General features: G+C 72.4%; 5 protein-coding genes across 8 annotated transcripts; all 5 read right to left on the bottom strand.

Annotated features, from left to right (window-relative positions):
- Positions 1–14: 14 nt before the first annotated feature.
- Positions 15–6,979, bottom strand: STAT2 (signal transducer and activator of transcription 2). 4 transcript variants are annotated; one of them, XM_086478791.1, is made up of 23 exons: positions 6,969–6,979; positions 5,196–5,327; positions 4,969–5,119; positions 4,788–4,886; positions 4,624–4,716; positions 4,472–4,550; positions 4,289–4,374; positions 4,052–4,200; positions 3,825–3,983; positions 3,601–3,753; positions 3,491–3,511; positions 3,296–3,389; positions 3,123–3,179; positions 2,969–3,052; positions 2,799–2,896; positions 2,313–2,452; positions 2,180–2,229; positions 1,997–2,085; positions 1,795–1,931; positions 1,512–1,700; positions 1,383–1,440; positions 312–1,258; positions 15–245 (listed from the first exon to the last, which is right to left on the bottom strand). In XM_086478791.1, the coding sequence occupies exons 2-23, from the start codon at positions 5,324–5,326 to the stop codon at positions 115–117; spliced, it is 3,195 nt and encodes a 1,064-aa protein (XP_086334917.1). In that variant the 5' UTR covers position 5,327; positions 6,969–6,979; the 3' UTR covers positions 15–114. The 4 variants fall into 4 exon arrangements, with proteins under 4 accessions (XP_086334917.1, XP_086334915.1, XP_086334916.1 ...); XM_086478789.1 differs by lacking the exon at positions 6,969–6,979 and adding an exon at positions 5,440–5,468 and having other exon boundaries at positions 2,313–2,448; positions 2,798–2,896; XM_086478790.1 differs by lacking the exon at positions 6,969–6,979 and adding an exon at positions 5,440–5,493 and having other exon boundaries at positions 15–1,258; positions 2,313–2,448; positions 2,798–2,896.
- On the bottom strand, positions 6,765–7,742 carry APOF (apolipoprotein F). The gene has a single exon (XM_086478567.1). It carries the CDS (start codon positions 7,740–7,742, stop codon positions 6,765–6,767), a length of 978 nt encoding a protein of 325 aa, XP_086334693.1.
- A 304-nt stretch (positions 7,743–8,046) lies between these two features.
- TIMELESS (timeless circadian regulator) lies at positions 8,047–14,338 on the bottom strand. The gene is given in 29 exon segments (XM_086478698.1): positions 8,047–8,384; positions 8,516–8,627; positions 8,764–8,819; positions 8,909–9,053; positions 9,126–9,244; positions 9,317–9,385; positions 9,463–9,634; positions 9,720–9,862; positions 9,934–10,016; positions 10,107–10,230; positions 10,309–10,394; positions 10,466–10,617; positions 10,711–10,912; positions 10,995–11,112; positions 11,193–11,290; positions 11,371–11,522; positions 11,601–11,726; positions 11,804–11,973; positions 12,059–12,162; positions 12,247–12,464; positions 12,537–12,713; positions 12,803–12,890; positions 12,975–13,108; positions 13,195–13,350; positions 13,459–13,563; positions 13,670–13,732; positions 13,811–13,925; positions 14,020–14,173; positions 14,242–14,338. Coding segments are annotated over 29 exon segments (3,645 nt in total). The 3' UTR covers positions 8,047–8,277.
- Positions 14,339–15,513: 1,175 nt separating this feature from the next.
- Positions 15,514–17,309, bottom strand: LOC147413434 (lens fiber major intrinsic protein). Its single transcript, XM_086478704.1, has 4 exons — positions 16,950–17,309; positions 16,384–16,548; positions 16,172–16,252; positions 15,514–15,696 (listed from the first exon to the last, which is right to left on the bottom strand). Exons 1-4 carry the CDS (start codon positions 17,307–17,309, stop codon positions 15,514–15,516), a joined length of 789 nt encoding a protein of 262 aa, XP_086334830.1.
- Positions 17,310–18,378: 1,069 nt separating this feature from the next.
- Positions 18,379–20,412, bottom strand: LOC147413433 (aquaporin-2-like). The gene is made up of 5 exons (XM_086478787.1): positions 20,398–20,412; positions 19,465–19,785; positions 19,238–19,390; positions 19,081–19,161; positions 18,379–18,588 (listed from the first exon to the last, which is right to left on the bottom strand). The coding sequence occupies exons 1-5, from the start codon at positions 20,410–20,412 to the stop codon at positions 18,379–18,381; spliced, it is 780 nt and encodes a 259-aa protein (XP_086334913.1).
- Positions 20,413–21,990: the final 1,578 nt, after the last annotated feature.

Raw genomic sequence — 21,990 nt, 5'->3', positions numbered from 1 at the left:
AGGTCCGAAGGAGATGAGCTGCTCCCCGTGTACGGCGCAACCCAGGTCTGCCCACAGGCAGCACAGGCAGCTGGGGTGGGAAGAGGTTTATTTACAGGGGGGACACAGGGGGAGTCACTGGAAGTCATTGGCGTCGAGTTGGAGCGGGGGGAAGTCGGTGGCAAAGAGGGAGCTGACGGCGGGCAGGGCCGTGTCCTCGGGCTGCGGCAGGAACGGGTCGTGGGGGTCCAGGAGCGCGGCACTGCCTGTGGGACAGGGAGAGGTCAGTGCCAAGGGGACACCCCTGTCCCCTCCCCGGTCCAGACACTCACCTGCCAGCCTGGGGTCCAGCCCCTCCAGCTCCCCATCCGTGGCGTCCAGCACGCTGGGCATCAACTCTGCCGCCTCCAGCGTTTCCAGCGTCCCTGAGCCCGGCTCCAGCTCCTCCGCCAGCGACTGCAGGAGCTCCTGCACGTCCGGGCTCCCACACAGCGGCTCCAGGTCCCTCAGCTCCGGCAGCAGCATCCCCTGCCCCTCGGGGACCAGCAGCGGCTCCACAGCTCCCGACACCAGCTGCTGCAGCCCCGTGTCCCCAGATCCTGCTTGCTGCAGCATCCCTGTGTCCCCAGCCACTGTCTGCAGTGTCCCCAAGCCCCCTGGTCCCACCTGCAGCATCCCCTGGCCCTCGGGGACCAGCTGCAGCACCAGCTGTGGCTCCACAGCTCCAGATCCCACCTGCAGCGTCCCCACAGCCCCTGGTCCCACCTGCAGGGTCCCCTGGCCGTCAGGGATCAGCTGCAGCACCATCTGTGGCTCCAGGTCCCCAATCCCCGGCTGCAGCATCTCTGAGACCCCTGACTCCACCTTCAGTGGCTGTGGTGGCTCCAGGCCTTGGGGCGCTGGCTGCAGTGTTCCTGGGCTTGTGGCCACCACCTGCAGCGTCCCCAAGTTCCCAGGGGTGACCTGCAGCATCCCTGGGCTCATGGCCATCACCTGCACTGTCCCTGGGCTTGAGGGCTGCAGTGTCCCCAAGTTCCCAGGGGTGACCTGCAGCGTCCCTGGGCTCATGGCCATCACCTGCACTGTCCCTGGGCTCGAGGGCTTCAGTGTCCCCAGGTTCCCAGGGGTGACCTGCAGCGTCCCCGAGCTCCCAGGCTGCAGCGGTACCAGGCCACTGGGCCGCTGTGTCCCCAGGCCACTGGGCTGCAGCTGCAGCGTCTCCAGGTTTTCTGTGGCAGCCACCAACTCCTCTTCTGTCTGCCATGACTCATTGGCCTGCCTGCAAGGAGAAAGAGCGGGTCTGGGTCTGGATGCGGGTCTGGGTCAGGGGACATGAGGCTGTGAGCGACAGCGTCCCCCTTCCTGCAGGGCCACGGAGGGACCGAGGCGTCCCCCTGCCTCACCTGGAGGACACGCGGATGAGGCGCCGGTTCAGGTATTTCTTCTGCTCCGTCAGGTTCCCTGGGGACAGAGAGGAGAGGTCAGAGGGGGCGGCAGGCGCTGCCCCCACGCTGCGCCGTGCCGTGCCGTACCCTCCTGCCGCTGGCTGTAGTAGGGCCCGAAGGCCTCGTCGCGGGCGATGTCGGGGTACAGGAACTGGAGGGGGTTCTCGGGGATGTTCTCCTCCACCAGCAGCTGGTAGTCGCGGATGATGTCGGGCAGTGCCAGGGATGCCAGCTCGGCCGCCGTGTAGGGAACCACCGCCCGGAAAGCCGGGTCCCCTGAGGGGCGGGGGGCAGCCGGAGTCAGCGCCCAGGGCAGGCCTGAGGCCGGGGTGAGGGGCTGGATGCCAAGGGCTGGGGGGTGGGCGCTCACCACTCTTGGGGTGCTCCACCCAGGTGCAGGTGACCCCCCCCAGGATGCTCTCGCTGAACCGGATCAGGAACGTCCCCGTCCGCTTCCCTTTCAGCAGCTTCTTCTCTTGCTTCCGGCTCACGAAGCCCAGGATGAGCCTGGGGGAGGCACCGTCAGCCCCCGCAGCCCCCGGCCCTCCCTCGCCCCCCAGCCCCGCTCCTACCCGTCCTTCCAGAGCTGCTTGAGGTGCTCCTGGAGCAGCCCCAGGATCCCATCCAGCCAGGCCCAGAAGGAGAAGCCAGAGGCACCGTCCTGTGGGAGAGGGTGGGTGAGTGGGAACAGCGGGGGGGGACGGAGCCGTGGGGCCACGGGTGGATGGGGCCAGCGGGGGACGGGCATCGCTCACCTTGGAGAACTTGGGCCAGCTCAGGGTGCTCTCCGGAGACGGCTTTGAGCCTTTGGGGCAAGACCAGGGTGAGGGGGGGCAGCACGGCCCCCGTCCCAGCTGCGGGGGGCTCGGGGATGGCATCTGGCCTTACCGAAGAGCTTCTCGGCCAGCATGAGGAGGTGGTCCCTGCTCAGGCCCCGCTCGGCCACGCTCTCGAACTGCCAGCTCAGCACCTCAGCCAGCCGGGGCCAGGGCGCCGGGGGCGGCGCGGAGAAGAACTGCTGCTCCTGCGGGAGACGGGGTGAGCGGGGACGGGGACACACGGCGGGGGACGAGGGGACATGCACTGGGGCAGGGAGGGGACAGGGACCAGGGGATGGGGACATGCACCGAGGCAGGGGACAGGGATGGGACAAGGACCAGGACGGGGCAGGTACTGGGGAGAAGAGAAGGGAGAGGGTCCGGAACAGGAGCAGGGACCGGGACCAGGAACCTGGGACAGGACACGGGGACAGAGACTGGGTGAGGAGCAGGGATGGGGAGGGGGCACCAGGACCAGGGCAGGGGGAGACGGGGCAGGAGACAGCAGGGCTGGGGGCAGCGGGGGGTGGCACAGGGCCAGGGGGTCCTGCTTGCCTTGGGGTCACTGCTGAGCATGTTGAACCAGAGGATGGAGGCCCAGGCGCTGGAGAGCTGGTTGTTGTTGGAGATGATGATGAAGGGCAGCGTGGAGGTCTGTGGGGGGAGCGGGGGTCAGGCTGGGAGCCCCCAGCCCCTCCAGCCTCCACCAGCACCCCCAGCCCTCACCTCCAGCTCCACCTCCAGCCCGCAGTAGGCGTACGCCAGCGTGAAGGTGATGAGGTGCAGCTCCTCCGTCACGACCAGGGGACCCTGCGCAGAGGTGGCACTGTGGGCATCGTGGGGCACCAGCCGCCCCCGCGCCCCCCAGGCCCACACCCACCTCGCCAGCGCCTTTGCTGCCCTTGCCCGACCTGCTGTCCTTCTGCTCCTTCAGCGTCTGCGGGGCAGCAGAGAGTCAGCCAGGGGTGGGGGCCGGGGGCCGGGGCTGGGCCAGGGTCCTCGCCCCGTTCTCCCACCCTGCGGGGGACCCAGGGGTCTGGGGGGGGACCCTACGAGGTACTGGAAGTCACAGATCAGCCCGTCCTGGGGACCGTCCCCTGTCAGGAGGGTTTTGCTGCTCGACGTCAGGATGTTGAACTTGCGAAACCTGCGGGGCACAGAGAGGCCGCGGGTGGGGGGCGTGGGACCCCCGGTGGGGGGGTCACATCCCTGCCCACCTCATCCAGCATCCGTTCACTCGACTCTCACCCTTTTATCTTGGGGGGGTCCCTGCAAGAGACAACAGGGCGTCAGCGGGGGAGCAGAGGGCCCCGGAACCCCCTCAGCTGGGCAGGGGAGCCCACCCCGGGGGTCCTGACCTGTCGATGTGGATCTTGGCCTCCATGTGGTGGTTGCGGTCGTGGAGGCGGACGAGCAGGCGGGCGCGGGCCGAGAACTTGCTGGCCGTGCGCAGCACCAGCGGGCGCTTGCAGGCGTTGGGCATGCTGGGCTGCTGCTCCACCACGAAGGCGCTGGGGACACCGGGAGGGTCAGGGCTGCCCCGCCATCCACCAGACCCCCCCCCACCCCACGCCGCCCCCACCTCTGCAGCAGGTAGGTGAGCAGCTCCCGCAGCCGCCGCTCCAGCAGGGGGGTCTCTGCCTTCAGCGGGTCCCTCTCGTAGGTCACCTTCTGCCGCAAGTCCCCCAGCGCCCGCAGCAGCTGCAGCAGCTGGAAGAGCCCCTGGCCCAGCTCCGTGAACCTGCGGGTGCCGCGGGGCTCAGCGGGGCCCAGACATCGACCCGTCCCCTGTCCCCATCCTGGCCCTACCAGGTCTCCAGCGGGCGCAGGCGGGTGTCGGCGGGGGCCCCCATGCAGGCACGCTGCTGCCGCTCCCGCCAGGCCCCCAGCTCCTGCTGCAGGAAGTCCCGCAGGGTCTCGCTGCGCCCCAAAAGCTGCTGCATCTGAGCCAGCACCTCCTGGGGGGAGACGCACGCCTGAGCGTGGGGGGTCGGGTGGCCACGGCCCCCCCTCCCCCCCCCCAGCCCAGCCCCGGCCCCCTCTCACCCGCCGCTGCCGGTCCAGGATCTGCAGCTTGGCCTGGAGGGCTTGGACCTGCTTGGCGTACTGGGGGTCGCTGCTCCTGTCCTCGCCTGTGGGCAGGGGACGATGGTGGGGGGTGTCAGGGGGGCACGGGGGGAAGCAAGGCAGCGCTGTCCTGCGCCTGGGGCAGGCGGGATCGGGCCTTACCTGGCAGGTAGTGCACCTTGTAGCAGAAGTCAAAGGTGTCTTGCAGGTCCTCCAGGTGCCGGAAGGCGCGTTCGGCCTCCTGGGGGGAGAGGGGGGGTGAGGGGCTGGGCAGCCCCCGTGGGGTTCGAGGAGTCCGGGGGGGGGGCCACTACCTGCAAGGCTGCGTGGAACTCGGCCAGGCGCCGCTGGATCTGCTGCTCCCGGTCGCTCTCCGGGGGTGCAGTGGGTGCCAGGGCGGCCCCCCCCTGCAGAGACATGGGGCGTCGGGTAGCAGCCGGTGGGGTCCCACGGGGTGGGGGGGGACACCCCGGCCTACCTGCCCCCCTGCCTGCCCCAGGCGCAGGATCCGCTGCTCCTCTTGCAGGAGGTTGGCCACCAGGTTGGCCAACTTCTCCGGGCACTCCTCGAACTCGGCCTGCAGAGGGGCTGGGGGGTCAGCGGGGTGCAGAGACCCCTGGTCCCCCCACCCCAGCCCCTGTCCCGGCCCTGCCACCCACCTGGAGGTCTCGGCGGGCCTTGCGGAGGTTGTGCTTCAGCATGAAGTCCTCGTCGCCCAGCCCCGGGCTGCCCAGGCACTCGCCCAGCAGCGCCAGCAAGGAGTGGAAGAGCATCCGGGCATGGGAGGAGAGCGGCTCGGCCGCCTGGCGCCTGCGGCACCCCAGGCTTAGCACCGGGCCAGCACACACCGGCTGGCACGACCCCCAGCCCCAGACCCCGCTGTTACCAGTTCTGGTCCTCGATCCAGGCGGCCAGGCACTGCCGCACCACCATGGGCAGCGCGGCCCCCGCGTACAGCTGGTGGACCTGCTCCAGGTAGGCGTTAGCCAAGCTCTGCACCTCCTGCCACTGCGCCATGCTGGGGGTGGGGGGCGTCAGGGCAGGCCCACTGACCCCCCGGCCACAGCACAACCGGAGAATGCAAAACCAGCACCTGCAGGCCCTGACGGGCACCCCTGCACCCCACGTACCTGCCTGCAGTACGGCGGTCCCGAGGGTCCCTCTGCTCCGGCGTGGGCTGGGCCACAGGAGGCCCACGGGCTGGCAGCCCCGTCCTGGGGCAGGAAGGGCTGAGCAGCGGCAGAGGTTCCCCGCCCGGTGCCGGCTGCCCGGGGACCGAGCTGTCCCGAGCTGCAGGGGCTGGGGGCACACACCCCCCCCTTCCTCCGGCACCCCCTGTGCAGCACCCCAAGCCCCCTCCCCAGAGGCACCCCGACGGGTACTCCCCAGACAGGTCCCCTGCACCCCAGCGTCCTCTCTGCAGGGATCCCGGCCGTGGGTACCCCTAAACACCCCCCGCCCCCCGGGGACACACCCAAGGGATCCCCCGAGGGCGATCCCTGCGTGCCCCAGCCGGGATCCCCTACCTGCACCCACCCCCCCCCGGCCCCAGCAGGGCTCCCCGCCCCCAGCGGCGCCCTGCAGACCAGCCCCCGCTGCAGACTGACCCCCCGGGACCCCCCGGGCCCCCCCCGCGCCGCGCTCCCACCTCGGCGCCCTCAGCGGCTCCCGGCTGCCGGGGCAGGAAGGCGGGGAGGCCACGCCCCCTCCCTGCTCTGCGCGGCGATTGGCGGAGCGCAGTGGCGAGACCACGCCCCCCCGGCGGGGAGACAGCGCATCCAGGGGGTTGCCCGCTTCCCCGAAATGACGTCACGAGGGGGGCGGGGCTAGAAGGTCCGGGGCCAGCGGAGACCCGGAGGAGGGAAATGGCAGCGGCGGACTGGGTCGGGCTGTGGGGGGGACACGGAGGGGCTGCGGGGACGGGGACAGCCCCTGGGAACAGGGGCAGAGCCCTGGGGACAGGGACAGCCCCTGGGAACAGGGCCGAGGGGGCAGGGAGGCTGCGGGGACAGGGCAGCGGGGTCAGGGGGACGGGGACAGAGCCCTGGGGACAGGGACAGCCCATTGGGGCAGGAACAGGCTGCAGGCACAGGGACGTCGGCCATTGGAATGAGGACAGGCTGTGGGGACAGGGATGGGGCCGTAGGGGTGGGGCTGGGGTATAGGGGCAGGTCGTGGGGACAGAGCCAGGGGGACGAGGCCAGGATATGAGGCCAGGTTGTGGGGACAGGGCTGCAGGAGCCAGAGCCGGGCAGGCAGGGCAGGACAGGGACAGGGACAGGGATAGGGCTGGCTGCCACCACGTGGCTCAGGCCAGGCCTCCCCGCGGGGCCAAGGTCCCCGTGCCCCAGGGCAGGGTGGCCCCGCATCGATCTGACAACGGCCGCCCCCCCCCCCCCCCCCCGACAGGGACAGAGAGGGGGACACGGAGCCAGCTGCCACACGGGGCCTTTATTCAGACAATGAGGACGGGGCCGCTGTGGGTGGTGGGGGCTGGCGGGGGGTTCCCGTCCGAGGTGAAGTACTTGATGAGCGCCCGCACCCCAGCCTTGAGCCCCGGCTGCAGCCCCAGCTGCAGCCCCAGGCCCACGGGGCCGGTGGCGCCGGCGGTGAGGGCGGCCAGGCCAGCGTAGCCCAGGTCCTCGGCCACCTCCAGGGCCCGCGAGGAGGCCAGGGCCTCGCAGCCCTGGAAGGCGTAGTAGATGCTGGTGCCCAAGTTGTAGAAGGTGCTGACGGCCGGCACCCACTCCAGCACCCCGTGGGCCTCCCGCTCCCCTGGCGGGTTGCAGGCGTCCTCGTCCTCCCGCCGGCGCCGGGACTGGTGCTGGACAGTGTGGCGGCACACAGGCAGCCCAGCACGGGCCCTGGCCCCCAGGAGCACCCGGACCCTCTCAGCCGAGGGCCCAGTGGCCATCACCCCGGCTGAGGTGGGGCGGGCACCGGCTGCACGGTCCTGGAGCCGGGCAGCTGCCAGGCAGGGCCATGCTGGCACAGAGCCCCCCGTCTGCACCAGGCTGAGGAGGAGGAGGGACAGGGCCTCGGGTGCCGGGGCGCCCCGCAGCCGCGCCAGCCCCCGCAGCAGCGCCGCAGCCGCGGCGGGACCCAGCTCCCGGGACAGCCCCAGCACCTCCGCCTCGGCCTGGGGCCCGCAGGCGGCCCCACTCAGCGCCAGGGCCATGGCGGCGCGGGCCAGGGCGCGGGGCGGCGGCGGCAGCTGGGCAAAGCCGGGCAGGGCCTCGGGGCGCAGGTCCTGGCACGAGAACCCGCGCCCCGGCAGGGCCCGCGGGGGGACATGCTCCGCCAGCTGCGCCAGCAGCGCCCGCGCCACAGCCCGGTCATCCCCGTCATCGCCCCCCGGCCCTGGGGGGACAGTGGGGAGGGTGCTGTGCCCCAGGGTGAGGAGGAGCAGGAAGAAGAGCAGAGCCCGGGGCATGGTGGCAGCTTCGGGAAGGCCTGTGGAGGCAGAAGGGGCAGAGCCCATCAGCCCCCCTCGGCCACAGCCCCCCGCGGCCCCCGGCCCCCCGGCTCACCTGCTTGCTGCCGCCAGCGTCCCCTGGACTGTCCAGCCGCTGCCGCCCCTGCGGCCCCTTTATAGCCGCCGCTATCAGGGGCTGTTGCGACACGCAGGGCCTGGCCGTGTCCCCTGGCGCAGGGACAGAGACCGGGCACTCCCTGGGGACAGGGCAGCTCGCACTGCAGGGACCCGGCCCACTCAACCCACAGAACCAGGCAATGCCGAGAGCTGCGTTTATTTATTTGGTCTCTTTCCAGACTGAAAAGGTGTTGGGGGAAAAAAAACAGCCGAGGCAAAAAAGTGGGAGCGGGGGGTAAAACAGCAAACTGAGACGGGGGGAGAGCCGCCGCCTGCTTTTGTAGCACCCTTAAAACAGCCTTAAAAACTGCAGAAACCCCAGAAAACAGCCCAGGGCCCAGGTGTGAGCAGGGCAGGGGGGAGCGGGGGGAGCTCCTCAATCCTCCTCCTCCTCCTCCACACGGCAGACACGCTTCCGCCTCCGCAGGGGCTGCAGGTCATCTTCGTCCTCGGAGCAGGGGGCTGCAGGGGCCGGCTCTGCGCCTGCGGGTGGAGAGAGCAGGGAGTGGGGGACACCCCTGGCCCCCTGCTGTCTCCCCAGCACCAGGGCTGTGGCAAAGGGGCCGGGGACAGGTCACCACAGGGCACCACAGGGGAAAAGCCCCCCTCAGCGCCCCAGGAGAGAGGGGAGGGGCTGAACGCACCTGAGCTCCCATCGTCCTCATCCTCGCTGTCGAGCTCCCGGCGCCTCTTGGTGCCCGGCTGCATCGGGCTGGGGACAGGCTCCTCGCTGCAGCAGTGGGGACAGGGGTTGGCACCGCTCAGCCCCACACTGGGAGAACCCCGGGGTCCAGATCCCCTCCCCAGCCAGCGCAGGAGCCCCCAGAGTCGGGGACAGGGCCCAGCTGCGGGGCTGGCGCACGGGAGCCCGTTCTCACCTCTCTGAGTCCGATCCCAGCCCTGGCGGCAGCTGCTCTGCTGCTGGGCACAAGAAGAGGGGCTCAGGGCTGGCCCCACGGCTGGGGGATCCCAGCCCAGCTCCAGCACCCCCCTGCCCAGCCCCTCACCTGGAGCAGGGTCCTGGGGACACCTGGGTGGCTCCGGCAGCCCCTGGGGCGACCCGGGTGGGTCGGGGCTGTGGCAGGCGATGGAGGCAGCAGCGCGGCGAAGCTGCCGCGGGGTGAGGGCAGCCGGGATGCGCCAGAAGGATTCCTAGGCAGAGAGGGGAGACGCTGCAGGGCTGGGGCAGGAGCAAGGGGATGGGGACAGGGACAGGGACCTCACCTGCTCGCTGGCGGGGGGCCGGAGACCCAGCTGCCGCAGCAGGGTCCGGAACCGCTGGTCCTCCATGGCATCCTCGTTCTCCTCCGAGAGCGGCACCAGTGGCACCGGGTGGGACACGCCTGGGCCAAAAGCACCGTCAGCCCAACCCCGGCCCCCACCCTGGCTCCTGCCCCAGCTCCTCACCCGCTCACCGTCCTCCTCGCGGTCCCCGGCTGTCCTCCTCAGGCAGTTTTCCAGCCACCGCAGGGGCCCGGCCAGGCCTGGGGACAGGTTGGGGTGAGACAGGGCACGGCCAGGCAGCCGAGCCCCCCCGGGGGGGTCAGAGCCCCTCGCCCACCTTCCTGATGCAGACGATGCACCAGGCCCTGCCCAGCCCCTTCGTCAGGTGCCCAGTGCTCCTCCATGGGGCCTTCCTCTTCTTCATCCTCCTCTTCCTCCTCCTCCTCCTCGCTGTCCCCAGCCTCTGCCAAGCTGCCCTGGGCTGGCACCGCTGGGGCACCCGCCGCACCCTGTGGGGAGCAGCAGTGTGCGGGTGCCCGTGATGGGGCAGCCCCCGCTGGGCACAGCCCGGGTGTCCCCCCCAGCCGCCCGTACCGGCCCGGGGCCGTGGCCCTTCCTCCGGCGCTTCTTGTACAGCTCCTTGCGCTCCGACACCAGCCCCAGCCCCAGCAGCTTCTCCACCACACGAGCCCGCGACCGCCGCGCCGTCAGGTGCTTCATGATGTTCCCCAGGACGTCTGCAGGAAAGAGGGTCAGGGTGGGGGGCTACGGGGGGGCTGACCCCCCAGCCCACCCCGGCCCTGCTCACCCTCCGAGCCCTGGAACTCCTCGAAGAGCCGCGTCAGCTCCTCCTCCTGCTCCTGAGTCCACAGCACGATGCGGGTGCCCTTCCTGCGAGGGGGACGCGGCCGTCGGTCCCTGCCCTGGGGTGAGGCGGCCGCCCCTGGGCCCAGGGGTCCCCCGCAGGGGTCCGTGACCCACCTCTCCCGCGGGAAGTCCTTGGCGCTGCCGGCCAGCCCCAGCCGCACCAGCTGCTTCACCACCTGCCTCCGCGTCCGCCCGGGCGCTGGGAGATGGGCCAGGATGGCAGCGATGACGTCCTCGCCTGCGGGAGCAGGAGGCTGCAGGGACGGAAAGCCCCGCTGCCCCCCCGGGGGTCCCGCGGCCCCCCACACCTTGGTACCTTCCACCTCCTTGTACTTCCAGTAGAGCTCCCGCAGCTCCTGCTCCTCCTGGGGGGTCCAGGGGGGGACCCGGCTCCTGCCAGCCCTGGGCAGAGGTGGAGGGGAGGTGAGGAGAGGGGAGGGGAGGGTGGCAAACCCCTCCCCGGCCCCACTCACCCCTCTCCCTCCTGCAGGGAGCCGTAGCCCTCCGTCATCTCACGAATGGCCGCCGGGCTCTTCCAGAAGAGCAGCTCCACGAAGGCCTTCTTGTTGGTGGCCGCCAGCGCAAAGAACTTGCCCAGGATGAACTTGGCCAACGCCACCAGCTCCTGCGGGCAGAGGGAGGGAGAGCAGGGCTGGGGGACACCGGGGAACAGACCCCTCCGCTGGGGGGGCTTGGGGGGAGCCGGGCCCCGGCTGACCTGGTGTGCGCCGGCAGCGGGGTCGTTGAGGAGGCGGTGGAAGAGGGAGAAGAGGGAGAGCTGGAAGAGCAGGGCCTCCATGTGCAGGTCGCGGGCCAGGCGGTGTAGCAGGCGAGCGGCGCAGTGGTTGGTGCGGGGGGTGTTGCGGGCGTACCCCCGCAGCAGCAGCACGAGTGCCCGGACCACGGGGGCGCAGGCGAACCTGCCCCAGCAGCCCCGGTGAGCGGGGTCACCCCGGTGAGCGGGGCCACCCCGGACCCCCGGGCACCCTCGTCCCCTCTTACCGTTTCAGGTAGTCGAGGAAGTTGAACTCCTTCTCTGACACCTGCACGGTCTCTTCCTCCTCTTCCTCATCTTCCTCTTCCTCTTCCTCCGGCTCCTCAGCCTCAGGGGGCTCGTGCCCTGCAGTGGGACAGTGCTGAGCGCCCAGAGCACCCCGGCCCAGAGCCCACCGCTCCCGGTGCCGCTGGCCAGGGACTCACCAGGCAGGGGAGCGAAGAGGATCTCCCGCAGCAGCTGGGTCTCCTCGGGCGGCCCCGCGTCAGGGGGCCCGAACACGTCCCCTTCGGGCCAAACGTCCCTGGGGAGAGGGGGGACAAGGCTGGCACTGTGTCCCTGCACCCCCGCCTGGGTGCGGGAGGGGAGCTGCGGTGCCAGTACCTGGCGGAGCGGAGCAGCCGCAGGGCCTGGGGGGCCTGGGTGTCCCGCAGGCACCCCTGGATCCGCAGCAGAGCCTCTGCGCGCTGCTCCTCCACCGGCGTCTCCGAGGCGGCGTCGAAGGGCACCACGTCCTCGGGGAGGGGCACCTCACCCTGGGGCAGAACACCGTCACTCTGTGCCCCACCAAGACACCCGGTGCCCCCCGTGGGGCCGGATCGTTCCCCCCATACCTGCAGGCAGGCCTGGAGCTGCGGGGCCAACCCTGCCCACAGCTCCTCCAGCTCCACGGTGCTGGGCGGCTGCGGGGCGAGGGCTGCGGGTGCTCGTGGCTTCTTCTTCCTCCGCACGCGCTTGTTCTGGGGGGCAAGGACAGGGTCAGGAGGTGGTGCTCGACCCCCCAGGGACCCCCCCCGGCGGGGCAGCCGCATCCCACCTGCACCACGAGGCTGGTGCGGCCGCGGCAGAAGCGCTCCAGCATGCGGAGGAAGAGATGGGCCGTCTCCACCAGGTCCCGCAAGAAGCTGCGCGGCTGCTTGGTCTCGTCGAACTTACGGAAGAGGGCGAGGAAGAGCTCCCGGTACTCCATCAGGTAGAAGATGTTGCCTGGGGAGGAGGGGGTCAGCTGGTGGGGGGGGCGGCTGGGGTCAGGACCCCCCCCAGGGACGTGTGGAAGGACAGACAGGCTCACTTTTGATGACCTGGCTGCTGTCCCGCACCGCCTGCTCGGGGGACCGGTCCATCTCCTGCACCGTCCGCAGCAGCTCCTGGTACGCCTTCAGCGCCAAGTGCATCCTGGGGATGGGCAGCGTCACGGCAGGGCCCCGCACCCGGGGGAGGGGGTGCCAGGCACCCGGGGGGGATTTCCCAAGCACCCACCTGCGGGCCCAGGTCGCCGCCTCCTTCTTGTCCATCAGCGCCATCTCGTAGTAGGTGGTGAGGTTCTGCTCGATGAAGTGGAAGGCGCGGACGCCCACCGTCTCCGACACCAGCTCGGGGCGGAAGCCCCAGCGGCGGTTGAAGGCCATGAAGAAGGCGGTGGCCCACAGGTAGTAGGTCTCGTCATGCTGCTGAGCCTTCTCCCGCACCAGCTGGTCCTGGGGGCGGTGGGGGGCTCAGCAGAGGTCCTGCAGCCCGGCAAAGGGGTCGCGGCCGCCCCAGCCCCTCACCTTGACCAGCAGCATCAGGCGGTTGTAGCAGCCCTCCAGGAACTCCTGGCAGAAGCAGCGCAGGAAGAGCCGGACGTTGCGGGCAGAGCGGCGCGGGGGCTCGGCCTCGGGGGCAGCCTGGCGGCGCCGCGGCACTCGCCGGGTCTCCTTGCCCAGGTCGTGGCTGTAGCTCTTCAGCTGCAGGGGGACAAGCACAGAGCAGACGGACTTACAGCCCCGCGTCATCATCCCCACAACCCCCTCTTCGGCCCTGGCCCCACGCTCACGTTGTGCAGCCCTTTGTGGAACACGACGTCCCGGTCCCCGATCGCCTTCAGGCCCTGCAGGACGTAGGAGCCGCCGAAGCGGGAGTGCCTGGGGCAGGGAGACACAGGCTGAGCGGTGCTGGCACCACCACGGGGGTCCCGGCCCCACCATGGGGGTCCAGTCCCCCCTCACCTGGATGGGCGCTGCAGCGCTCGGGCCCTCCTCTCCGCCAGCTCCCGCTGCCGCAGGGTCTCCAGCTCCTGCGTGTCCTCTCCGTGCTCGGCGGCCGCCTGCCCCTGCCCCAGCGCCGCCAGCTCCTCCGGGCTCTGCGGGCAGGGCCATCAGTGCTGTGGGGAGGCTCAGGGGTAGGGGGGGCGGGTCTCCTGCCCCACCGCCCCGCACCCCAGCTCACTTGGTCACGGAACATGAGGGAGATGATCTCCAGGACGTGCAGGGCCCATTGCTGCTCTGCCTGGGCGCTGGCCAGGAACTTGAGCAGGTCGTCCATCCCGCTGATGTGCAGCGCCCACAGCACCCGGTCATGCACACTGGCATCGCCGTCCACACCCTGGGGGGGGACGGTGGGCAGGGGGCTCAGCAGGCAGGGTGTTGGGGTCCCCAGGGAGCCACCACGGCCCCAGAGCTGCTGGGTACCCAGGGAAGGGCCCCATCGCGCTACCTGCTCCTCCGTGGGGTCCGGGGGGACGTGCAGCACATTGCGCACCAGCAGCAAGATCCTCTCGATCAGCAGCGTGTCCTCCTCCTGCCGCTGCTCCCAGTCCTGGGGTGACGGAACCGTGAGGGCTCCCCGCAGCACCCACGGGGACCCCGTTCAGCAGGGATGGACCCTGCAGTTCCCGGGAGCTGCGCTGGGACACGGGACTCACCAGCTGCAGCAGGTTGTAGAGTTTCTCGCTGAGCACCCCGAAAACTTTCTCACTGGCAAAAGCCTGCAGAAACCCCCATGGTGAGTGAGGTGGGTACAGGCAGAGCCCCCCACCCAGGGGCCCCTCCCCAGACAGACTCACCTCTTTGTAGGCCTGGAGGTAGGACAGGACCTGGAGAAAGTGGTGCCGGGACGTGGCATCCGATGGCACTTTGCCGAAGCAGAGCAGAGCTGGCTGCGTCAGGTTCACCATCAGCCTGCGAGCGGGCAGGACCGGGGGTGCGTGGGACCGCTGCTCTGTGGGGAGCCCCCGCAGGGGCACCCCTGGCCCCCAAACCTGCCCCCTGGTACCTGACGACGGCATCGAAGAGCACCTTGTCCTGCGGGTACTGGACCAGGATGGGCAGGAGGTCGTTCTGCAGGATCTGGGCTGCCCCCAGCTGCTGCCGGACGTCCCGGGTCTCGTCCTCATGGCGCAGGTACCGGATCAGGTCCTTGACGCTCTCTGGGGAGGGACGGGGCCGTGAGCCCCCGCCGCGCCCAGGCCCCGCCGCCCCCCGCCGCCCCACCTACCCAGGCAGTCGGGCTCCCGGTGGTACACGTCCCCTTCCAGGTAGCCCAGGGCACTGCAGGTGGCCAGCAGCTCGCAGTTCATCATGTACCAGTCCATGCAGCGCGGCGGGGCGCCGGGGACCGGGGACCTTCTGTGAGACGGCCGTCAGCGCTGCCGCCCGGTGCCCCCCCGCCCCGTTCCGGGGTCATCCCGGGCCAACCCCCCCAGTCCCACCCCGCGGCACCGGCCAGCTTCGGGCATTCCCCCACCCCTTACCGGGGCAGCAGCCGGCCCCGGAGCCGTGGTTTTCGGGATCGGGGCACAAGCTGCGATTCCCCTTCCCAGGGCACCGGCCGGCCCCGGCTCCAGCCCCCCCGGTACTAGAGCGTCGGCCGGTCCCGGTCACCCCACCAGCCCCCACCCTCCGGGCACCAGCCGACCCCGGCCCGCCCCGGTACGGGGGCACCAGCCGGCCCCGGCCCCGCGCTCACCGCCGGCCCCGTTTCCGCCGCCCTCGCGGCCGAGCGCCCGGGAACCGGCGCGGGGGCGGCGTTATACAACCGCCCCAGTTCCCGCGGCGGGAGGCCCCGCCCCGCCCACGGGCTTCAAGCGGCAATGCCCTCCCGAGCGGACCGGATGGGGGTCTGGCCCCTGCTCCCGTCGCCCGCCACGGGCACGGACCGGCGACGCGGTACCCTACAGCCCCCTCCCTCGGGCACCGTCTTGTCCCGCTCCACCCCCCCCCCCCTCCCGCGGTGCTACGGAGACACCCCCCCCCCCTCCCGCGGGTCGCCCTGCGGGGAGGGGATGCGCATGCGCAGCGTTGCCCGTTTAAGTACGTCGCTGGCTGGAGCGCGGCCCTTCCCACGGGGCGGGGCAGCGCGGAGCCTGCCCCGAGGGCGCGCGAACGGGCGGCTGAGGGGGGCGCCTCCCGTCAGCCCCCGCGCGGTTGTCGGGGCGACGCGGGACCGGCCCGGCCTCGGGGCCCGGTGTCCCCTCCCGGTTCCTCCCTCCTGGTTCCCGCCCCCCCGCCCTAGTCCCCCGGCGCCGGGCACGGCCGCGAGCGGTTACCAAAATAAAAGAGCAGGTTTAATTCACCGAACACAGAACTCCCGCCGCGGCGGGGCGGGGCGGCCCCGGCCCGGTACGGGCGGCCCCGGCCGGGCCGGCTCCCGGGTCCCGGCAGCGGGGCCCCGCCGCCGCCCGCCGCGCCGCACACACACGCACCACACGCACCGCGGCGGCCCCGTCACAGCAAAGCAGCGGGCGGGCGCGGGGGGGCCGGGCCCGGCCTACAGGCCCTGCGTCTTCAGCTCCAGCGGCTCGGCCGGCGGCTCGGGCGGCGGCTCGGCGGCGGGGGGCTCTCCCTTGAGGGCGGCCAGGCGCTCGGCCAGGCTCCGCGGCCGCGGGCACAGCGCGAACTCGTACAGCACCGCGCCCAGCGCCGCGCCCAGCAGCGGGCCCGCCCAGTACACCTGCGGGGGGGCGGCGTGGGCACCGGCACCGGCACACCCCCCCCTCCCCGCCCCCCGCGGGGGCCGGCGTCCCCCGCCCCGGCCCCCGGCCTGCGCGGCTCCGGGTGTCCCCGGCTTCGGGGGTCCGCTGTGGCCGGGGGGTCCCCCACCCCCCGGGGGATGGCACGCACCCGCCCACCCGTCGCTGCGAGGGTCCGGCCCGGCCGCGGGGGCACCCACCTCCCGGTGCGGGGGGGCAGCGTGAGCGAGGGGCGGGCACGGCCCCCCGAGATGTCGGGGGGGGCAGCAGGGCTGGGGGGTGGCCCTTGCGCCCCCTCCGTGCAGCCCCCGGCGCCCCAGGGAGCTGCTGTCAGCGGGGTGGCTGCGGCAGCCGTCCCCCCTCGGCGGGGACACCGCGGCTGGGGCGGGACCGGGACGAGCGGGGGGGGTCAGGGAGGGCCCGGGGCGGGATGGGGGGTCCCCCCGCCCCACTTACCCAGTGGTTGGTGAAGTTGCGGGTGATGACGGCGGGGGCGAAGGAGCGTGCGGGGTTCATGCCGGCGCCCGTGTAGTGGATCTGCGGGGAGGACGGGGCGGTGGAGGGGGAGGACGGGGCGGTGGGGTGCCGGACAGATACCCCCACAGCCCCGGGCCGCCCCCCCACAGCCCCCGGGGTCACACCAGGAGGGTCCCCGTGGCCGCCCTTACCCCAAAGAGGTGGCCAAGGGCGAGGGAGAAGCCGACGGGCAGCGCGGCCGAGCCCGGGCGCCCGTCGTGGCGGTCGTCGAAGCTGGCGAAGACGCAGAGGACGAACTGGGCGGTCAGGAGCAGCTCCACCACCGTGCCCTGGCCCGGGCCCACGCCGGGGTGCAGCTGCGAAGGGAGGGGGCTCAGCACCCCACGGAGCTGCCCCCCCTCCATTTCCCCGGCACCCCAAACCCCCTGTTGCCCCGACCATCACACACACCCGCCCCCCCCGCCCCCCCCCCCCACTTCCCAGCCCCACCAAACCCCTGCTCACCCCCAAACACCTCCCGGACACCCAGCCCTCATTACTGTCCCACACCACCCCAAAGCCCCTTAAGCACCTCCTGGACCCCCCAATCCCCCATTAGCCCCACTAGTGCCCCAAACCCCCAAGCATCTCTGAACCCCACAATCCCCCATTATAGTCCCATGGCACCCCAAACCCCAAAACACCTCCTGCAGCCCCGCTCCCTGCCCCAGGGTACCCCAACCCCGCAAGCCCCTCCAGCCCCCCTGTCCCCGCTCACCGCGCTGACGCCGAGGGTGCCGCGGACGGGGGCCGGTGTCAGCCCGTAGAGCACACCGGCCCCGGCCAGCGCGCCCAGTATCTGGGCCAGGAGGTAGCCCACGGCGCGGGGCAGGGAGAGCTGCGAGGCCATCAGGAAGGCCAGGGTGATGGCCGGGTTGACGTGGCCCCCGCTGACATGGCCCAGCGCCTGCACCAGGGTGGCCTGGGCCAGCCCGAAGGCCAGGGCGGCCCCCAGGACGCTGGGGGGGCCCGGGGCCCAGCGCAGGGAGGCCCCCAGCCCCAGCAGGGCATAGAGGAGGCTGCCCAGGAACTCGGCCAGGACAGCCCTCCAGAAGGAGGACGAGCGCAGCTCCCGCATGGCCTGGCCCCGCTGCCCTCCACGGCCCCGCTCCCCTCCCCGGGGTCCGCCCGCGCCCACCTTTATAAGGCCCCCCCGGGCCGGCCCCGGGGGTGGGATCCCACCGCTGCCACCCCCCATTAACCTCTTCGCTGCCCACTCTGGGGGACGGGTGACGCGTGGCGAGGGACCCCCCCTCCTGGGGCAGCCCCGCACCCCCAGGATAGCGGGGAGCCCCTAGAGCTGCGCCCCCCACCCCTGGGGCTGCCTCGCCTGGGTGGGGGGCTCTGACCCATAGATGCCCTCTGTGCGGTTTGGGGGACCACCGTGCTTGGGGGGATGGGGACAGCACTGAGACCCCCTCCCCATGTTTTGGGGACACATTGGGGTAACCCTGCTGGGAACCAGCCTCCCCCAGCCCCACATGGGGGGGGCCCTGGGTGCCCCCCCCCCCCCCCCCCGGCCAGCCCCGCTGGGGGCCACGGGGGCTCCCCCCGCCCCGGCCCTGTTGTCTGCGGGAGGGTTATTCAGCCCGGCTTAGCGGGCACTAATTCCCCGGCCGGGGGGATTACGGCCGGGCCCGGCCATTGGCGCCCGGGGAAATCTGCCGGGGCTGCAGAGGCTGCGACAAAGGGCTTTGCTGCGCTCAGCACCCCGGCACGGGACGGGGTGGATGGGGGTCCCGGCCCCCGCCCTTGCCGCTGGGCTGCTGGGAGGGGGCACCCGCCTGGGGGAGCCGGGGAGGGGGCACGGCCCCGAGGGGGGTGCAGGGGAGGACCTTGGTGTCGGGGTGTCTCCACGTCCCGAGGGCACAGGACGGGGGGGCTTGCGGCCATCGAGACCCCACCGTCCCCCACAGCAACACTCTGCAGCCACCTCCGACCCAAAGCCACGTTTAATCCCCCCAGGGGGGGAGAGGGCGGGTAGGGCAGGGGGGGCTGGAGCCATCTGTGCATGGTCCCTCCAGCCGCCCCCATCCTGCCAGGGGGGCACCGTGCCCGGGGTGGTGGGTGCTGGGCTGGTGGGGACCCAATGCCAGGGCTCATGTGCCACCTCCCGCCAGCTGGGTCGGAGCGGGGGGCTGGGGGGCTCAGGCCATGCCCTGGCCCCGCTCGGCTGGGGGGGCTGGGGGGGCACGGGTGGAAGGCGATGAGGGGGACAGGCTGGTGGTCTCCACCGGCGCCACGTCCCGGCAGGCGAGGCAGGCACCCAGCTTCTCCCGGGAGGCGCTGGGGGCGAAGACGAACTCGTAGGAGAGCCCAGCCAGCACCGCGCCCAGCACCGGCCCCAGCCAGTACACCTGGGGGGGGGGACATGTGTCAGGGGTGCCCTGGGGGTGGGGGACACGCAAGGTCAGGGGTGCTGCGGGAACAGGGGGACGTGGGGCCGGGGGCTGCCAGGGGGATGCTGAGCACTGCCTCAGGGATGGGGGGACCAGGGGACCCCGCACCAGTGATGGGGACTGGACTGGAGGAATCTGCTCCAGGCATGAGGAGCTGGGGAGGGGGGGAAATCGCACATTTGGGATGGGGGGACCAGGAGGGGTCTGACATGAAGATGGAGACTTGAGGAGACCCATCCTGTGATGGAGGGACCAGGAGGACCCAAACTGGGGATGCAGCCGAGGGTAACCTGTCCCAGGGGGACTGGGGGACAAGCCCAAATGAAGGGAAGAGCCGGGGATCCCCGTCCTGGGGTGAGGACAGGACCAGGGGCATCCCATGCTGCAGCTGGGGGCACCCATCCCCACACTGGGGACTCTGGGGGGGACTCGGGGGTGCCGCCAACTCACCCAGTGGTCATCCCAGATGCCGGTGACGATGGCCGGCCCCAGCGAGCGCGCCGGGTTCATGCTGCCCCCCGAGAACGGCCCCTGTGGGAGAGGGGGGTCAGGGCCGGCTGGGGCGGGGGCCGGCAGCCCCGGGGTGGGGGCGGGCAGGGGTCCTTACCGCGGCCAGGGCGCCGGCAGCCACGGCGCTGCCCAGGGCCAGCCCACCCTGGGGGGCTGCCCGGTCGTTGGCGGCGAAGGCGGCCAGCGCCAGCTGGAAGGTGGCGAAGGTCTCCCAGGCCAGGGCCTGCCCCGCCGTCCCCGCCGCGCTCACCTGCCGGCACAGCCCGGCCTCAGCGCCCCGCCGCCGCGACGGGACGGGGACGTGCGACGGCCGGGGACACTCACCCTGGTGACGAGGCTGGCGTCGTCCGGCAGCGCCAGGCGGGCGGCGGCAGAGGCCGTCACGGCCCCAGCGCACTGGGCCAGGAGCCCCGCGGCCCCGCGCAGGGCGCCCAGCTTGCGGGTGCAGAGCAGGGCCAGGGTGAGCGCCGGGTTGGCCTGGGGCGCCCCGAGGGTGCAGGCCAGCGCCCCGGCCACTAGCCCCCCAGCCAGCGCCGGTGCCAGGGGCCCGGGGGCCGCCGAGGCGCCCAGCACCACCCCCACGAAGATGAGCGTCGCCAATGCCTCTGCCAGCACCCCCCGCCAGAAGCACCCGCTCCGCAGCTCCTGGGGGCACAGGGCAGCCAGGGGTCACTCCGGCGAGCACCGCGGAGGCTGGGTGCCTCGGTGATGGGGGGCCGTGGTGACAGAGTGCCTTGGCGATGGGGTGTCGTGGCAATGGGGGACCTCAGTGATGGGGGGCCGTGGCAACAGGATGCCTCAGGGATGGGGTACGGTGGTGATGGGACCCCTCAGCATCTGGGTAACACAGCGATGGGGTGCCACGGCAACGGGATGCCTCAGCAACCGGGTACTGTGGTGATGGGGGCGTCTTGGCAATGGGGGCGTCTTGGCAACAGGGTCACCATGGCAACTGGAGCATCATGGCGATGGGGGCACCATGGCAGGAGAGACGGGTGCCGTGGCTGCAGGGGGTTACAGTCGCAGAGGTGGGGGGCAGGAGCCACAGCAGGGAGCACACAGCGACCCCTGTGCCAGGGCTATGGGCTGGGGTGCTGGGGCTGGGTGCTGACATGACAGATTGAGGGGGTCCCCATGGGTTAGGGGGCTGTTCACCCACCCCCCCCCAGCCAGGAGGGACACCAGGGCCGTGGCTCCGGGGGTGAGCGGGGTGCCGAGGGGGAAGGGGCTGGGGCAGGGCAGCTCACAGGGCCTTACCTCCCCGATGGCCATGGCGCAGCTGCGGGGCCAAGGAGAGCGCGGAGGATGCCCAGGGCGGGGGCACTTCCCACCCCCCCGGCCCTGCCAGCCCCCCCCGGGTGTGGGGAGGGGCAGCCCCACACTTGGCCCAAGGCACCCCTGAGGTGCAGGAGGGGGCTGAGGATGGGGCAGGGCCCTGGGGGGAGGGGGGGTCTGCAGGGGTCCTGGGGTTGGGCTCAGAGCATCTCTGGGTGCCACGGCAACGAGCTGGGATACTTTGGGGGGTTGCCACGACGACCAGCGCTCCATCCCCCAGTGAGAGATGAAAGGCAGGGATGAAAGGCTGCGGGGAGCGGAGCAGGGAAGGTGCCTGCCCGCAGTGGAGGGGGGGGGGGGGGCACCCCCATAGCCAGCCCTGCTTGCACACCCGGGATGAGAGCCCGGGGCTGGGGCTGTCCCCACTGTGCCAGTCCCCCGGGGGGCAGCCAGAGCGGGCCGGAGCAGGGGGGTGCCCGCAGGGAGCCGGGCGCCCCCGTCCCTGCCAGCTCAGCAGCCCGGCCCCGCACGTGGGGTGAGTCAGCGGGGCCGGTGCCGAAGGGCCTGGCTCAGCACGGGGCACGCGGGGGGCCCCGGCCCTGCTGACGCCCTGCAAAGAGCCAGAACAATCCGCGCCACAAAGGGGCCGGCCCGGCACCGCGGGGACACGCGGCCGGACGCACGGACACGGAGCCGGGGGACACGTGGGCCCCGCGCCCCGGCAGACGGGGCCGGCTGGGGGTGGGGGGCAGAGCGGGGAGTGGTGGCTCCCCCGGCCCCTTCGCTCTCCCAACCCCTTCACTCCCCCGGCCCCTTCGCTCCCCACATTGCCCCGGGCCCCCGGCCGAGCGCACGCAAGGCCTGGGCACAGCTGGGCTGGGACGCCACGTCCTGCCCCCAGACTGGCCGGGGGGACCCCCTGTTCCTGCCCCACCTGCCCCTGCGGGACCCCACGTCCTGCCCCAGACAGAACACCCGGGGGCGCTGCATCCCCCCGGGGACCCCCATCGTGCCCCGCAGACCCCTCGGGAGACCCAGGTGCCCCCCAGGGCCCCCTTTCCTGCCCCCCGACCCCCCCGTCCTGCCCCCCTTAATGCCACCCCACCGTCACGGGGACGGGGACGGCGGGGGGGGTGCGCACGGACGACTCGAAGCGCCAAGATGGCGGCGCCCTGCCCGCCCTCAGCTGCGGGGCGGGGCCAGTGGCGTCACGCGGCGGGGGAGGGCGGTGCCGAGATGTCGGCCCCGCCTGACGGGCTGGCGGCGGCCGGTGGGGTGGGGTGCGCGGGGGGGGGGGGGGGGGGGCACGTGACCGGCGGCTCCAAAATGGCCGCGCCCATGGCGCTGGCGGCGCGGGGCGGGGCAACCGCCCCGCCGAGGGGTAATGGCGGCGGGGGCGGGGCCTCGCGGCCTTAAACGAGCCGCGCTTAAAGGGGCCGCGCATAACGGCCCGGGGCGCACCGGCCGCCACCGGCCCCGCGGTGCTGAGGCCACTGCGGAGCCACCGGCGCCGGGGCGGCCCGTCCCAGGGAGGGCAGTGACGCCCCAGAGGCGGCGAGCCCTGGGTCAAGCCCC

Source organism: Leptosomus discolor, chromosome 27, assembly GCF_034619465.1.
Source record: "Leptosomus discolor isolate bLepDis1 chromosome 27, bLepDis1.hap2, whole genome shotgun sequence".
NCBI lineage: Eukaryota > Metazoa > Chordata > Aves > Leptosomiformes > Leptosomidae > Leptosomus > Leptosomus discolor.
Note: the sequence above shows the minus strand (reverse complement) of the source record. Positions and strands in the feature narration are given on the sequence as shown.